The 16,187-nt window shown below is 46.3% G+C and overlaps 1 protein-coding gene across 1 annotated transcript in view; it reads right to left on the reverse strand.

Moving 5' to 3' along the window:
* Positions 1 to 16,187, reverse strand: part of RNF213 (ring finger protein 213) — a 52,996-nt gene that overhangs the window by 20,164 nt on the left and 16,645 nt on the right. Inside the window, exons 21-34 of the mRNA XM_035568670.2 lie at positions 15,932 to 16,097; positions 15,078 to 15,295; positions 14,416 to 14,556; positions 14,017 to 14,178; positions 12,429 to 13,569; positions 10,576 to 10,769; positions 10,028 to 10,180; positions 5,755 to 9,345; positions 4,727 to 4,863; positions 4,300 to 4,395; positions 3,792 to 3,910; positions 3,086 to 3,196; positions 2,226 to 2,302; positions 1,210 to 1,357 (exon numbers count right to left, since the gene is read on the reverse strand). Of these exons, the coding sequence (XP_035424563.1) occupies positions 1,210 to 1,357; positions 2,226 to 2,302; positions 3,086 to 3,196; positions 3,792 to 3,910; positions 4,300 to 4,395; positions 4,727 to 4,863; positions 5,755 to 9,345; positions 10,028 to 10,180; positions 10,576 to 10,769; positions 12,429 to 13,569; positions 14,017 to 14,178; positions 14,416 to 14,556; positions 15,078 to 15,295; positions 15,932 to 16,097 (6,454 nt within the window). The remainder of the gene's footprint in view (positions 1 to 1,209; positions 1,358 to 2,225; positions 2,303 to 3,085; positions 3,197 to 3,791; positions 3,911 to 4,299; positions 4,396 to 4,726; positions 4,864 to 5,754; positions 9,346 to 10,027; positions 10,181 to 10,575; positions 10,770 to 12,428; positions 13,570 to 14,016; positions 14,179 to 14,415; positions 14,557 to 15,077; positions 15,296 to 15,931; positions 16,098 to 16,187) is intronic.

The following is a 16,187-nucleotide window of genomic DNA, read 5'->3' on the forward strand; positions in this document are numbered from 1 at the left end:
GTCATAAGTGTGTTTCCCCAGGGGTGGGTGTTGGGCCCCACCCTCTTTAATATCTTTACTGATGACTTGGATGAGGGAATGGAGTGCACCCTCAGTAAGTTTGCAGATGACACCAAGTTGGGGGGAAGTGTCGATCTGCCAGAGGATCAGAAGGCCCTGCAGAGGGACCTGGACAGGTTGGGTCGATGGGCAGAGGCCAAGGGATGAGGTTCAACATGGCCAAGTGCCAGGTCCTGCGCTCTGGCCACAACAACCCCATGCAGTGCTACAGGCTTGGGGCAGAGTGGCTGGAAAGCTGTGGAGAGGAAAAGGATCTGGGGGTGCTGATTGATGCTTGCCTGAACACGAGCCTGCAGTGTGCCCAGGTGGCCAAGAAGGCCAACGGCATCCTGGCTTGTGTCAGGAATAGTGCAGCCAGCAGGGCCAGGGGGGTGATTGTCCCCCTGTACTCTGCTCTGGTGAGGCTGCACCTTGAGTACTGTGTTCAGCTTTGGGTCCCTCACTACCAGAAGGACATCGAGGCCCTGGAGCGTGTCCACAGAAGGGCTACGAAGCTGGTGAAGGGCCTGGAACACGAGTCCTGTGAGGAGCGGCTGAGGGAACTGGGGCTGTTTAGTCTGGAGAAGAGGCTCAGGAGAGACCTCATTGCTCTCTGCAACTACCTGAAAGGAAGGTGTGGGGAGCTGGGGGTCAGCCTCTTCTCACAGGTTACTAGTGACAGGGCTAAAGGGAATGGCCTCAATGGCAACAGGGGAGGTTCAGGTTGGAAATTAGGAGAAATTTCTTTCTCAGAAAGAGCAGTCAGGCATTGGGACGGGTTGCCCAGGGAGGTGGTGGAGTCACCGTCCCTGGGGGTGTTTGAGGAAAGGTTGGACGTGGTGCTTAGGGACATGGTTTATTGGGTGATATTGGTGGTAGGGGGATGGTTGGACAGATGATCTTGGAGGGCTTTTCCAGCCTTCATGATTCTATATAGCACAGCTAGAAAAAGAGCCATGAGCCATAACTCCAGGAAAAGCCCTACAACCACAAAAGGAGCGACAGACTGGAGCACAGATGCTCTTAGAAGAGCGCCTGGGAGTTCTACTATGTCTACACTACAGCAAGGACCACTGTCCTTTGGGTTCCCAGTGAATTAACTTACATGTATTGGTGGTCCCCTAGATTGGTGTTCAGGGACACCACCAGCTGCAGCCAGGGAGCACGTACCTTTCAAGACATCCTCTTTGGATAGAAGGCTAAGGAGAATCTCAATTCGCTTTCTGCTGCGACTAAGATCTTCATTTTGGTCCCGTAGCATTCCCACAGCACTTTGTACACAGCTCCTCAGCAATACAATGGTGTCCAGGACTCCATCCTTCCCATGAGCAGTGTGAAAAAAAGTTCATCATTATTTGGTTTTATACTCTTGTCCCCAACACATCCATCTGAAAGATTACAGTGCTCTCTAGAAAAGGCTTGTGCCAATTGCTTCCCATGTCACAGTTCTTCTATCATCCCTGGAAGCAAATCTAAGTTCCTAATTTGCAATCAAGTACATGCTTTGACTTTTGTGGCCCTTTTCAAACATCACACAAAATAGCATTTGTATGAGCTAGTGTGTGAAGCAGCATAGGATGCTATCCATAGGATATCCACACTAAGCATCTTACAGGGAAAAAATCAGCAGTTCAGAAGTGGAAGCTATAAACCCAACTGGGATGGGGGCATATATGCACTCCCCGTGAGATGCTTAGGCACTAGGGGGGCAAAAGCCCCATGCAGTTACCCTCATACTTGGCATCCTCTGGCATCACATTGATCTAAGGAGCACAAGCCAGTCTTAAACACAACTGTAGCACAGCAGAGTCCACAGCCAACTCCAGCACAGTTTCAAATGCACATCTCAAACAGAAAGTAAACAGCTGATGTAGCAGGCTCAGAATCACAGTTCTCAGATTCAAGATCCACAAAGACAACAGAAGCTTGTAAATCTGTTTAAGAATTCGGAATATGAACTGGCTAAGGAATTATGGGGTCCTTAGAATGGTTTGTTTCTTTAGTGATGCCAATTTTGATTGGATGGCGGGGGAGGAGAAATTTGTGTCCCATCAACATTCATGATTCAAATAATTGTTCTGATGGATTTCAAGTGAGTGTGGATGCAAACGGTATGTTGCACCTAGGGATGACAAACAGCCGAGCCACACTGACAGCTGAGAAGCAAACAAATACTCTGAACTGACCTCAAAGCGCTCTGTTTCTGGCACCGATGCTTCTGCCTCCACTTCATTTTCCTCCTCTTCTCTATTTGCAGGTAGAGCTGCAACCAAGGTGTAGAATTTTTATTAGAAAGAAGCTTATTAGAAAGAAGCTATTAGAAGATACATTGTTGTATCCGTTAGGTAACAGTTTATTTAGTAACTGCATCCAAGAGCAGCAGAACATCTGTCAGATCCATCGTCACCTGCATGAATAGGTGAGATCCACCTCTCTAAACACACAGCTGCTAGGGCTGTCAAACTTCATGCAGCAAGAACTGAAAGAAACGTGACACTGAGCTAATGTACTAGGTTGTAACAGAGTCTTTGCACTACTGTGAATTAGTATGGTGAAAGGAAAAAGAATGTAAGAAAAAACTAAGGGGAAAGAGAAAGTCTCTTCTAATCTTCCTACTAGTTTAGGTGAACAGATTTATATTGATGCAGGTGAGATACTCTCTGGGTGACACCTTGTCAATAGTCTCTGCCATGTGCAGTGTTGGCACTGGCTGCATTTTGGGCCTCACTGTTCTGAGACGTAACAGCCAGGGTGTTAAACAGTGCAAATATTGCATTTTTCTCAAAAGAAAATGGGAAAACTATCAAATTGACTTATTTGATGACCAAAACCTTGCAGTAATAAACTAAATAGAAATACAAGTTGATAGTCACGTAGTGATCCCTACAAAACCTAAGACACTGAACAGTGAAAATAACTAGATATGTTGTACCCAGCACAGGATCTACTAGTACCAAGTCTGGGATTGCACCTTTCCATTTTTCCCTGCTAGCATATTGACACCACTGGCTAGCACAGCTTGCATACAGCTCACCCTTGGTTTTACCTGAATTCTCACAGAGCATCTGGCTGATGGTGAGGTTCTGCAGGGCAGCCATATCAGAGATCATGTCCTTAGATCTGCGGAGATCATCTATATGCACTGACTGCCACAGACCTAAAGACACAGGACAAAGAAAAAAAAAATCGTTGTGCATGCAGCACGCTTTTCTCTAAGAGCTTCCCAAGAAGCTTCCTTTACCTGTAGACTAGGAGTTCAGATTCAGAGTTTGCTTATTCTCACTGCTCGATGTAGAAAGGTAAAGCAGTGATTTGCTCTGAAAATGATAATGCACACAGCCCTGACAGGGCATGTATGCTACAGGGGCTTTGAGGCTCTTAGAGCCCTCCGCACACAGCAGAAAGCTTGCTGCTGAAAGCGACCATAAGCACATGCTCAAGAGACTCCTGTAGGACAATAATGCAAATGCAGTTTGACTCATGTTTGTTTGCTGTTCTCCAGCTGACTAGAAAGATGATTCATCTGTCAATGGGCAAGGCAAAATGCTCTCACAATGGGGACCAGGACTCCAAGGCCCTGCCCCCCCCCAAGGAATCCAGTCCCCATGGATAAGGGAAGCACTTCTGATAAGCCAGAGGCCACACTGATTACAGATTTTAAGCGTTAAAAAGAGGTGAATTGGAGAAATCTTGCTCTGATATGTTTGTCTGAAACCAGCTGAGAGTGAGGAGCCACATATAGCAAAACCCACCTCCGTGGAATCCTACGTAGGACGTTCCTCCTTCCACCCGAGAAAGCTTCATAATAAAGTAAACAAAGACAGAGGCTTCTCCTAAGTCCACCTTGTTGATTTCATTAACAACAGTGTATCTACAACAAAGAGGAAATACTGTTGACAGACCACAGACAGACAAAAGTCAAGGCCACAATTCCTTCCTCTGTCAGAGAGGGCACACTCCTTCCCCTGTACAGACATCACTCCATTCCTCTACTCAATTACGCAGCCAACAGCAAGAACTCACACTTCACAGGGGACTGTCTGATGACTTCAGCCAGCCCAGTACGAGTTTATTTTGACTTCAGTTATGAATTGTTATTCAAAGTATAAATAATGCTCACAGTTTCACTCTACTACAGCAGTAACAGACGATTATATGTTCCTGATCCTGAAGTCCCCCAAAACGGCACTAATAATCAAATGGGGGTGAGGAGCCTCCATGTAGAACAGCTAGCTGGGAATCACTTCACACTTGACTTACTTGGCTGAGGCGACGAGCTGGGCATTTTGAGAGCCATCTTCAAAGTCTGCCTGAATAATAAGGATTTTATTTCCTGATGTAGCCTCAAGGAAATCTCTAAAAAGTGAAAGGGGATTTAAAATAAGTCACTAAGTGTAACACCAAAACGTAAGAGACTAAACGTTGCTAATTCAGATTGCCTTTGGCTGCCGCAACCAGAAAAAGGAACTAAAACATCCATTCTGTACAGATGAAATAGCTTTAAAAACAAATCTCATGCTTCAGTATGATGGAAGTAACACAGTTTTGCATTGAGCCCGTCCACAGTTCAGTGCTGCATGGCCTCTCGCCTCCCGTTTCAGTATGTGTTACTCCAAATGTCCTGCCAATGCATCTTCCGCCCAGGTGACATGCTACTCAGAGCAAGATAATGCAAGCCCCGACTTACCGGATCCCTTTTAGGAACGAGTACTCTGTGTCAAACTGCTGCAGGAACAGGATTTGAGGCCTTTGTGCTTTATCCTGCACTTCTCTCTCCAGACAAGCAGAGTCAGCACTAGTGAGAAGCCTCGAGAAGGTGGTGACCTGGGAGTGCAAGACACAGGTTTGTTCTTAGCTTAGGAAGGCAGCAGAGACTCAACTGCCTGTGCTCCCAGACACTGCTAACTTGCTGCAGAGCTGGACTGCACCCAAAAAGCCATTTATTTGACCTGCTAGTATGCGAAGGGACAACACGCACTGTTACACCAAGCCAGGGCCATTGCTGGGTAGGTGCATGCAGTGTCTCGTGGTGCTGTCGGTGCGGGGCTGTGGAGCAGCCAAGAGGCAGCCAAGGCTTTGAGAAACTTCTCATCAGCTGCGCTGCCTTCGCTGCAGTGCTCTCAGGGAGCAGCACATCCAGCCCCAGGAAAAAGTGCATTGCCTCCCTCCCTGAGGGGCAGAAGAGGGAGAAATTCTCTAGCCAACATCAGCTGAAGTTCTTTAGCTCTGGCATAAGGCAAAAAGTAAACCAGAACTAGCCCAGTAAGAGCCCATGGGATCTCTGGCTCCCTGCAGCTCAGCTGGGTTAAAGCCTTTTGTATCGTTATGATGAGAGGCAGACAAATAGATGTGTTCAAAGGCTCCCCATGATTATTCTGCAGCCAGCAGCCTGTTTTGCTGGCTGTGCACACGGAGAGCTCCGCTACTTTCAAAGAACTACTTCTGAAATACAAAGACACTTAGCTGCTCAAATTCCTTCAGAACTCCCACTTCTCAGGAAGCATCTATCCTATGGATAGCATCCTATGCTGCTTCACACACTAGACTCTTGGAGATGTAACAACAGCTGCTGAGACACCCACCTTGTACATCTGGGCGCTGAGTAGCAAGACTGTTATCAAGTTTACTCACGTGGCCGTAGTGCAGCACCAGCAATACCAACTAAAAGCCTCAGCGCAGGCTGAGACTGTTCTGAGGACTCTGCAGGATGCTCACCTCTGTAAAGAGTGTTTGGCACTGAGACCCGGCGTGGACATGAGCTCGAAGGAAGTCTGCAAAAGATGTGTGCTGCTGTTGTTTGAAGTACGTGTCGGCCAGAGAATTGGCCATATACAAATCCACGGAGTTGCAGAGACGGATCACGGAGTCTGGGGTGGCACAGTTGAGCAGCGCCAGCTGCGCCTCTGCCTTCACACGTGACATGAGCTGACGGGGGGGACACGCCGCCTTCAGCCTTTCTGTTGTCTGCAGGACCACCGAGGCACAGGTATCTGAATGGTAGCCCACAAACACGTCAGAAGGGCTGTATTTCTGCTTGCTCATGAAGTGCTCTCCTGTGTTGACTGTGGCAAAGTCTTGCACCCACTTCTTCAGCTCTCTCACAGCTTGTCTTTGATCCTTGTCCAGGACCGTACTGATATCCACGTAGTGCTTTTCCAGCCTGTTGATCAGTGGGATGGGGAAGTGCTTGTATACCACATCTTTCTCCTCGATGACTATCAAGCGGAACTTGGGGTGCACTCGGCACTTCACCCGGTGAGTGCCCAGTCCCAAATCAACATACTTCTGGCCAGCAAGGTACACGTAGTATTGATTAAGGGCATCGTAGAGGCTTTCATAAAGGTTCTGCAAGTTGAGAAGCACTACCATTTGGCCAGTTTCCATGCAAACCTTCACACGGTTGATGTTCCTGCATATCTGGGTATACTCTTGGTCCTTCGGGAAACTGGAGCCAAAGATAATTTCTGGCTGTTGCCGGGCAGTAAAAAAGGCTTGCTGGAGGATCTGCAGTGCTGCATAATTCTCAGTCAGCACAAGCAGGTACCTGCAATCCCCATCCTCTCCACTGCTGTAAATGTTTTGTCGCACCAGCTCAATCCTACTGATATCACGGGCATTTATTTCTCCTTTTTCTGGTAGCTGCGAAGTGAATATTTCCAAGGCGTTGATATCATCTTTGCCACTGAAGTTACGAAGAACAACTTCAGCTATGTCTTGAGGTGTTGGCTCACTTTTAGAGTTCTTAGCCAAAGCAAAGAACATCTTTATGAGGCTGTAGTAGTCACGCAGACCAAAGAACTCCCTGTCCTGGACCTTGCAAATGTTTTCAAATGCATCTGCAAAGTGATGAAAATACTGTTCAACCTTCTGCAAAGCCCCTCGTGCTGAGCAACAAATCCCCTTTGCACTTTCTATGAGCTCCTCTTTGCTGGGGTCACCACGTGAGACAAAAATGCCTCGATTCATTTTAGCAGGGTCCAAAGCCCAGTTGGAAATCCCAATGAAGCCAACCTTCTTGTGAGGAAGAGGGACATCATCTATGCAGCCATCTTCCAAAAGCGGATGTAAAGTCTTCAAGGGCATTTTGGGAGAATCTTCTGCCAGCCCAATCTCATCCAAAACCACCACAGAGGCATACTCATCCAGGTTCTTCCCATCCTGGAATCGAGCACAGTGCTTGAAAGTGCCTATGATTCCCTCTGGAGTGGAGAGGGGACTGCACTGAAAAGACACCAAGTGGATCTGCTTCAGGTCCTTGAACAGATCTGAATGAGCAGCTTGGCCCTGCATAGCATCAGCCACAATGGTTTTTGCGAGGGACTTGGAGCTCCCAGGCTTCCCAACAAGAAAAAGAGGGATCTTCAGCTCAATGCAGATGACCATCATAAAGACGTTTTCCTTTAAGGCCAAGTTTCTTGCTATGGTGTCTCGGAGGTACACACCACTCAGGAATAAGTCCTGCATCAGGGTGATTTCTTCCAAAATCTTTTTCTGAGTATCATAAGGCTTTGGAAGGACCTGGCTGATAGCATTCCTATATGCCTCCTTCCTTTCCAAGGACGCATGATAGCAAACTCCAACTGCCAGCACTAAGGACCAGATAACGGTGTTTCTCTCAGTGCTCTTCGGAGCTCTCATTTCCGCAAGGTACTTCTCCAGCTCCTTCAGCAGTAATTTACTGTGCTTGTGAAACCACTTGAAAACTTCCATGCAGCGCTCCACATCCCGCAGGCTGACGAAGCTACATTCATCATCCCTCTGCCTCATGTATTGCTGAGAAGCAAAAAGCACTTCCGTAATTACCTCTGCTTCAGAGTCGCTCATCGGGATGCATTCAGTAACTCTCTGCACAATCTGTTGTATGTACATTTTTTCAGTTAAGTCATTCAGCTGCCCAAAATCCCACACTAATGGGATCATGCTAGGTGGGAGTGCATGGACCCGGTACACAAGCTGTCTCAGTGGAATAGATCCAAGCTTATCCTTTGTCTCATCTGCTTTGACACGGTAGCCCAACCCAGCTAATTCCAAGCGCTGAATCATCTTTGGTGTGTGCTTACGGTAAGGGTTGCAGGCTGCTATGATCTGCAAGCCAGAGCAAGAGACCAAAGGCTTCCCTTCTACTGTGCGGTCACACAGAACTTCCTTGATGCTGCTCACAGCCTCTGTTGTGTTGGCTTCATCGAAAAAAAGGACCGTGTCCAACCCATGCTGTTTCTTATTGGCTACAGCAAGGGCTTCTGCTTCTTTAATCCTGGCATAAATCATCTCCGCAGTAGTACCTCCATGAACTTTTACAAGCTTCATGTTCTCTACCTCTACGTAGCTTCTGCGTAACTGGCACAGAAACTTGACAAGCCTTGTTTTCCCACAGCCTGTTTCTCCCATGATGACAACTGGGATGTTGCATCTGAATCGCATCTCAATAGCCAAGATTTTTAGCACGTTGTCTGTTGTGAGTTCATATGTCTCATCAGGGTCTGTTACCCAGGGGATTCCCAAAACCATGCAAAGCCTCTCTAGCTTCTCATGACGGGGCAAGGTATCAAATGGAATATCAAAGGGAACTCTTTGGAGTAACAAACCATTATACAACTGCGAAGTCATGACATTTCTCTTGATAATTTTGCCATTCAAAGGATTAATTGCATCAACGCCTTTACTGCCGTCGGGCTGAAAGTGGAAGCCAATGAAAGTCATGGACACGCGATCTTCATTGAAAAACAAATACGGATGAGGCTCTGACTCCCACTTCTTCCGAATGCGGAAAGGAAGAAGATCATCTTCTGCAACGTTCTCCAGGTTGGAGGATTGCCTTCCTGAACTTTGATCAGAAATGTGTAGGGAGGGTGTTGCGAAATCTCTTGCCATCAAAATCATGAAGGCAACAACAAAGCTTTTGAAACCTTGCAGCGTGTCCTGGACAAAGTCAGGGTTGCAAAATACAGAAGCCTCACAGTCTCTCAACTGAATGTTGAGAAACCATGCGAAGTTCCGGATTTCTGACCAGGAGGGATCCATGATCCCGCAGTGCAGGAGGAACTGTTGCAGGCATTCTGCAGGGCTCCCTTCCACAGAGTGTGCTTCATAACAGAACGTGTCTAAATTGCGCCCACTGTCAAATCTTTTCAGATACTGGAAAGGTCTTTGGAAAGCCTCGCTACAAAATTCCTCCTCATCCATTCCTGGGTCTGAAACATCCCTGGACCGGTTCCCAAGTGTCTCTATTTCTAGCACCTCCTTCGGAGACTTGCATGTTATTTTAGGGAACACATCAAGGAAATTATACTTCTGGCTCAATGGTATCTGGAGTAGAAGAAAAAATGTCATCACAAATCTGTAGCCTTAATCTTCACTTGTTTTAATCTGCTCTTGCAGTACTCTTGCCTAAGATCACAGACTTAACTGAATAACAGCAGCTAGCCTATATAACCATGACACCTTTTTCCCGTGTTTTTGATGATGCACTTGAAGCGTATCACAACAATTAAACCTATTTCTCAGAGTCCCCCTCCTGTAGTGTTAGTGCTTTATTGCCCCCAACCCCTTCTCAGTGCTACCTCAAGGAAAAACAAAATTAAACCCAAGAAACTTGTTATTTATCCCTCTCACTTCTACATTCTTTTCTTATAAACGTTTTAGTACTTTCAGACATGCAAACTAACATGAGGAAGATTAGATTTTGCATTTTTATCTTTCCTATAAATATTAGTGGGGCCAGCAAAGCTTGGACTAACAGGCCTTCAAAAATGAATAACCCCTCAAAAAAACCGCAACAGGTATAATTTACTGTTGGGTTTTAATGCCACTTTGTACAACACCAGACACCACTTCACAATGGAGATGCACAGTATACCCTGATACAAACAGGGAATCCCTATGCTATGTTTACTGTTATTCTCTCTACAACTCATTTCCAACTGTATACAAACATTTGTGCAAAGTGACTGAGAAATTCAAAAGAGATCAAGTATTGCTGTGTACATACACATCTTGCTCCTTCCTTTGGCAGTGGTGACACCTCAAGGATTTCAATGATATACAAATGGCACTTCTGTCGTAGCCACATATTGCCATTAATATCTGTCAGATACTGCAAAACCAACAGCTTGAATAGAAATTCTGGAACTCCACTTTGTACCTATTATTAGAAAAAGACAGTCATTTCCTTTTTATTTACTCATGATGACTTCACAGAATCACAGAACAGTTGAGGCTGGAAGGGAAGTCTGGAGATCACCTTGTCCAACCCCACTGCTCAAAGCAGACTCAGCTAGAGCAGGTTGTCCAAGAAGATATTCAGTCAGGTTTTGAGTATCTCCAAAGACTGGAGATTCTATAACTTCTCTGGACAACCTGTTCTATTGTTCAACCAACTGGGCAGTAAAAAGAGTTCTTTAGGTTACATCCTTACACAATAATTAGAAAACATGTCCTATGAAATGGCTTACTAAGGAACAAAAGCCTTAAAGAAAACTTCTGCAAGGACCCACACACAACTTCTAGTCGAGTCACCTGTGGAAAGGATGTACTTACTGAAGAGGTGATATCAAAATGGAATATCATGGGTTCTGTCTGTTGTTGCCTCTTCAGAAAAGGCAGAAGATATTTTAGCACTTTATCTTCATCCACTGCTGGTTCAATCAGTCTGATGGTTTTCAGAAGTTCTGTGCAGTCAGGCTGCTGTGTTTGCAGTCTCTCATGTAGCCGCCTCACATAGAGGGATTTCCCTGTCATCATAAAAGCACCAAAAGAATTAAACCAATAATATCAAATACATCACACTACAGCCATCATAGAAGGAAGCCAAATGCTTAAGCGCCAGTCTTGTTAGAACAGCAGCAAATTGCAGCCTGAAATCAAAGCCGTCGCTGTTATTGGCTACCGAAGGCTGTCATTATTCACATGGATTTGTTTCACTTGGACTACCTGAGAAAGGTTTTACTTTTCACTTTTCTATTACGTGACTGTTTCCAAAGTCAAAATGGTTAAAAAATTGTTTGCATTCAAAGAGAAAAGCACCCTCAAATTTCCTATCTTATCTCGTAGGAATTAATTTTGCCAGTGTTAAGGCAATGCCAACAGCTTGGGTTTGTTGTTTGCCAACTCCACATCTGCTGTTCCCCAGATTAATGCAGGGAATGCAAAGATCATTTGATGTCCACTGGCTACAGCTGTGGTGTTCTGCATCCCATCACACCCTTTATGCTGCAGGTAGCACAGGAACTGGCTATGATAGGACCATTCTTCAAATACTTCCCCATTATGGACATATCTGGGTAAAGCACTGGATGTCTTCCAGTCTTTCAGAAGCCCCAAAGCCACTCTCATCACGTTACAAACCTCTCAGCAGTATGAAAGCTTTCAGCAGTATGAAAGATTTGTAAAACAAAAAAAAAGATAGGTTTATAGCTTTCCAGACTGAAACCATGGCAGCAGTCATCCACAAGTGATAGCCAAGACCTGCCCTGGATTTATGAGGTTTGACGAAGGATCCAATTTGTTAACAAAACTACTTTGCATTTTCTCTCTAATCCCTTGAAAATAACGTATCACACTTTCACTTTTGGGCCTGATCTTTTTCATCATAGGTGGTGCTGTACTAAAGCCCAAGAAAGGCTGCTGTAAGGAAAAAGCAAGGTCTGATAATGCTCCTATACATCTACGAAGCACTTCTAGCGTACACAAAGTTTATACAAGACAGAGGCACAGCTGGACAGCTGAAACCCTAACTGGAGCACCAGTCACTAACAGGCATCATCAGCGAAGGAACACAGCAAGAACGCAGCTGACACACAGCAACTCTTTCCCAGCATTTTTTCAGTGATTTGCAACTGAGAAACTCCTATGCCAGAGATAGCATTTTTGTGTTTAGTAGCCCTTGATGAATGTTTCTCTCATGACTATCTAGCATGTGTAAAGCTTTGTGTTCCAAAACATCATGCAAGTTCCACAAATTAACTACGCATTGTTTGAAGAACCACGTTTTGTTTGCTTTTCTGCCTGCCAAGTAGTTTCACTTAATGCCCTCTAGCTTTTTACATTAAGACACAGCCAGCCAGCAATCACGCTCTGTAAGAGAAAAATAGACAGGCTTACAACTCTTGTGCCATCTCACGCACATTTTCCTGCAGGAATATTTTAACCTCAGGAGGTCAGATTCATCTTATCCAGTAATCTAGTTTATGTTAATGATGGAAATCAGTAGAAAGAGGTGTCAGATTAGCAAGATAAACCATCCCTAGAGATGCCTATCAACTCACTCCAGTCTGAAGTCTGAATCATTCTTTTTAACTACATACTTATGAATTAAGCAGAAAACCAGGCAAGACGAATCCCACTCTGGTTTTCAATACTCAGCAGAGCCTGCTTTGCATGTGACATCTTACCTACACCAGCTCTTTTAGAGGATACAATCCCAACACACATGTTGTCCTTGAACACAGAAGCAGCTGAGTTTGAAGGCTGAGCGACTCTGTAGTGGTGCTGAAGGTATCGCTGGATTTCAGTTAGCGACCTCTGGGGTATCATGTGCACTTTGTACTGGCTGAAGACAGACGGGATGTAGCTGTGCTCCCTCTCGCAGTTGCACAGAATGATGAGGCGATAGCTGCTGTTGAACCGCTGCAGGTGCTGGAACAGCGCCTCTGCTCTGCAGCTGACATCGTAACTAAGCTCATCTGCATACAGCATGGTATAAATTTTCTCTACTCCACTGCAGTGAATGAGGCACCGCCTGAGGAAGAGCCCCACTTGCTCAGCAGTGGTCTGAGGAGTGCACAGAAGAACTTCATCAAAAGTGGGAAGGGGCTGGTTGGGGCTGTTCATGTAAATAGCCAGAGCAGAAGTGAGCACCTCAGAGCGAGGGCACGTGATGAGGTTGGGCTGACCGACATGCAGGAGATCCTGGGGGAAATCTCTGGTGACATGTTCTCTCTCCCAGCTGGCCAGGCTTTTCAGCCACCTACCAAGGGTATCGACATCCAGGCAGTTTGGAAGGAAGGAGCCCATGTTGCTCATGTAGCACTCCCAGATGCACTCCAGACGGGTGGTCAGGTCCCTCTCTCCATCCAGCAGCACAGGTAAGTCGGAAACAACCTTGCCTGAGCTGGGGGGTACCTGGCTGCTGGAGGCTCTAAGGACATCCTCCATGGTGCAGTTATGTTTTAGGAATGAAAGCATCATCAGGGCATTCTGGCTGGGCTCTCCCCGTCCCAGTTCTGTGCTCAAATAGACCAGCTGCTCAGCAGTGTAGTAGTTCAAGTAGAAGTGTTGTAATCGCTTTTCACACATGAAGCTTTTCCACCTCTCCAGGAAGCTCTCCATTGTTTTGCAGAGGCCTGGGAGCACAGCTGCCATCTCTCCTTGCCCTTCTAGCACTGGGATCAGTCCCAAAGAGAAGTCTATAAAAACACACGACTCGTTTTTTGGTGAGCAATACACTTGGGCAAGCCAGGAGCGGAAGAGCATGTTCCCAGCTGAATAAAGGTCTATAAAGGCCTGTGCAAGTCTTTGGACATTGGAAAAGGTCTGTGTGAGAACAGAGAAGGAAAAAAAAAAATAAGCTGATATTACCAAGACAAGTCCCAATCACAAAACCCGAGGGAATGCTTTCAGTCACAAAGGCTTTGGTCCCAAGCCAGGTGCATCAGGCCCTGCAGAGTAACAAAAGGCTCCCTGGGAGGTTTTAATAGCAGTATCCCAAAAAAATCCTGTAAGGAATCCCCAGGTTTCTACACAAGCACAGCAACTATGTCAGCCAGGAGCACTCCCCATGTGGCCGGAGGATGAGGGTACCAGGCCCCTACCCAGTCTCCAGCTTAGCTCCGTTCTAACAGGGAAAAAAAGAGGTAGGGATATCTGTCTTCTACCATCCATCCCCAGCAACTCAGCTGTAAACCAGTCTTAAAAGCTGATATTCAAGCAAAATGCAACCCCAGCATCAACACCAGTAAGCCATTGGGTTTGAAATCTGACCTCAGAGAACTTTTCCACCTCCAGGCCTTGCTCTCCCTTTGCTGACATGAGCATCAGTTTGTTCTGCAGTTCACGAAGCTCTGCCAGAGAATATTTCCATGATGGCTTGTTATCCTCAGAGCTCTCGGGGACGATGAGATGCAGGACGTTGTCTAAGGAAACCTGCCAGAGAGTAAGTCATCAGTGCTGATGCACGGTGAGGTTCCACTCCCAAGGTAGAACTGTGCCTGGCAAGGAGAGCGCTTAAGAGACAGACTCCAAGAAGGGACTACACAAAGTTACAGCACATTTTTGACAGTCGCTGACACACCAGCAGCGTTACCTGCAGGAGATAATTGTCGGGAAACAGCAGTCTGATAGGAGAACAGTTCAAGTGGAGAGAAAGCCAAGTAGCCTCACCTTTTGGCCATCAGATGGTGCTCTGAGAATGTACACCCCTCTGCAGTTGATGGTGGCTGCCAGTGACAGCGATGAGAGCTCCACAGACCCATGGCTCTCTTTCACCGTTTTCAACCACTCTAGGTGTTGAGCTGAAGCACGCTGTGGAGAGAGAAGACATGGCACTGCCCTTATCTCTCTGACTTTGTGTTTCTTTCCAAAATTAGATTGGTGTTCAGGACAAACAGTTTCAGCTGGCATTAGAGAGTTTTAGGATGGGGAAGGAAGAAAGGAATGACTACTGGCCACAGCCTGAGCCTTCAGCACAGCTGTTCTTTACCAACACCCTGGCCTGCTACTGTGCTTCAAAGCCTCTTGCTGTAGAAACATGTCCTGCTGCAAAGAATAAGATGGAGTTCCCAGTCATTTGTCTTCCATCTTTCTTCTGCATCATTAAACTATTTGGAAGAGCAAAGCTACACCATGTCACATCTGAAAGCCTCAGCAGTGAGTTGCTGATGTGAATTTTCATACCACAAAAACAAAACATTTCTCTTCCAATAACTAGAGCTGCTGTGATACCCCCACACAATTGCAGTCTGCCCTGTGCAGTCAATCTTCCATCCACTGTTGGAAGGCAGCAACAAGAGGTTGCAGAGACGACCTGCTTCAGCAGAACTCACCAGTTTTTTGGGAAGACTCTCATCAGTGTCCAGGGCTCGCCACAGCTTTCTCAAGCAGTGCATGAAGTCCTCAAACCCTGACTCTTGCCTCAGCTCATAGAGCAGGGAAGAGTAGCCATGTACAGCATCATGGAAACAAGCCACACGATCCACGTCCATGTCATTCTCCCCAGCAGAGATAGAAGCCAAGTCTACAAATACTTTCAGCTCATTTATATCTTAAATGAGATAAATGCATGAATAAACAATGAATGAGGCAGTATTAATGCAATTCCACATCACCCCCTTCTACAGAAGATGCATAAAAAATGCCATTGAACAAGATCCCCAGTGCAACTTCCGTCTACCCTTACCACCACCAACTTTCCTGAGGAATTCATCTACATTAACAGCATCCTTGGCCCTGGCTTTTCTCTGCACTGCCGTGAACAGCACAGGCTCACAGCCTGGATGGAAGCCATTCAAAGGGTGCGTGTCTGTGTGCATGTAAGAAAGCTGAGCTGACATACACAGAACTCATCTTACTGCTGCTATCCTGCTAAACGGATGGCCTCTGTTCTCTTCAAAGACCGACCTGAACTGAGTAGTGGCAGCAGTTACAACCCTTCAGACCAAGTCCAGCTTCCAGGCAGGGTAGCTACTGTGTGCAGCACAAGACTATAGTGGCACATTTAAAGGGGATACTTTATAGAGTGTTCCATGCTGAAACCCATAAGAAATGCTAGCAACTGTAATACCAGAAGCTGTGAACGCATAAAGCAGACGGGTCAGGAACATGGCATTCCTCCGGCCCCCAAAAAACTCAGCATCCCTTCTGGTACCATCTGCCTAATTCTCAGGTGAGCAGCACTCACCTTTCAGTGCTTCTCTGACCCAGCAGACAAACTCCTTCTGCTTGGCCAGCTCCCCCAGGCACCCACGACGGTTCACAGTGATCCCCTCCAGCAGTTTCTTGGCATGCATAAGCTCAGGGCTGATGGAGTCCAGCTTTTGTGTCTTGTATGATTCAAGCTTTTCTGTCTACAAAGCAAACAATACAAACATTCAGCCTGGAAATGAGAAATACAGCCTGTCTTGCAAGGGAAAGAAAAGCCCTCTGCGAAGCCACAC

The sequence above is a fragment of the Cygnus atratus genome, chromosome 18 (assembly GCF_013377495.2).
Source record: "Cygnus atratus isolate AKBS03 ecotype Queensland, Australia chromosome 18, CAtr_DNAZoo_HiC_assembly, whole genome shotgun sequence".
Taxonomy (NCBI): Eukaryota; Metazoa; Chordata; class Aves; order Anseriformes; family Anatidae; genus Cygnus; species Cygnus atratus.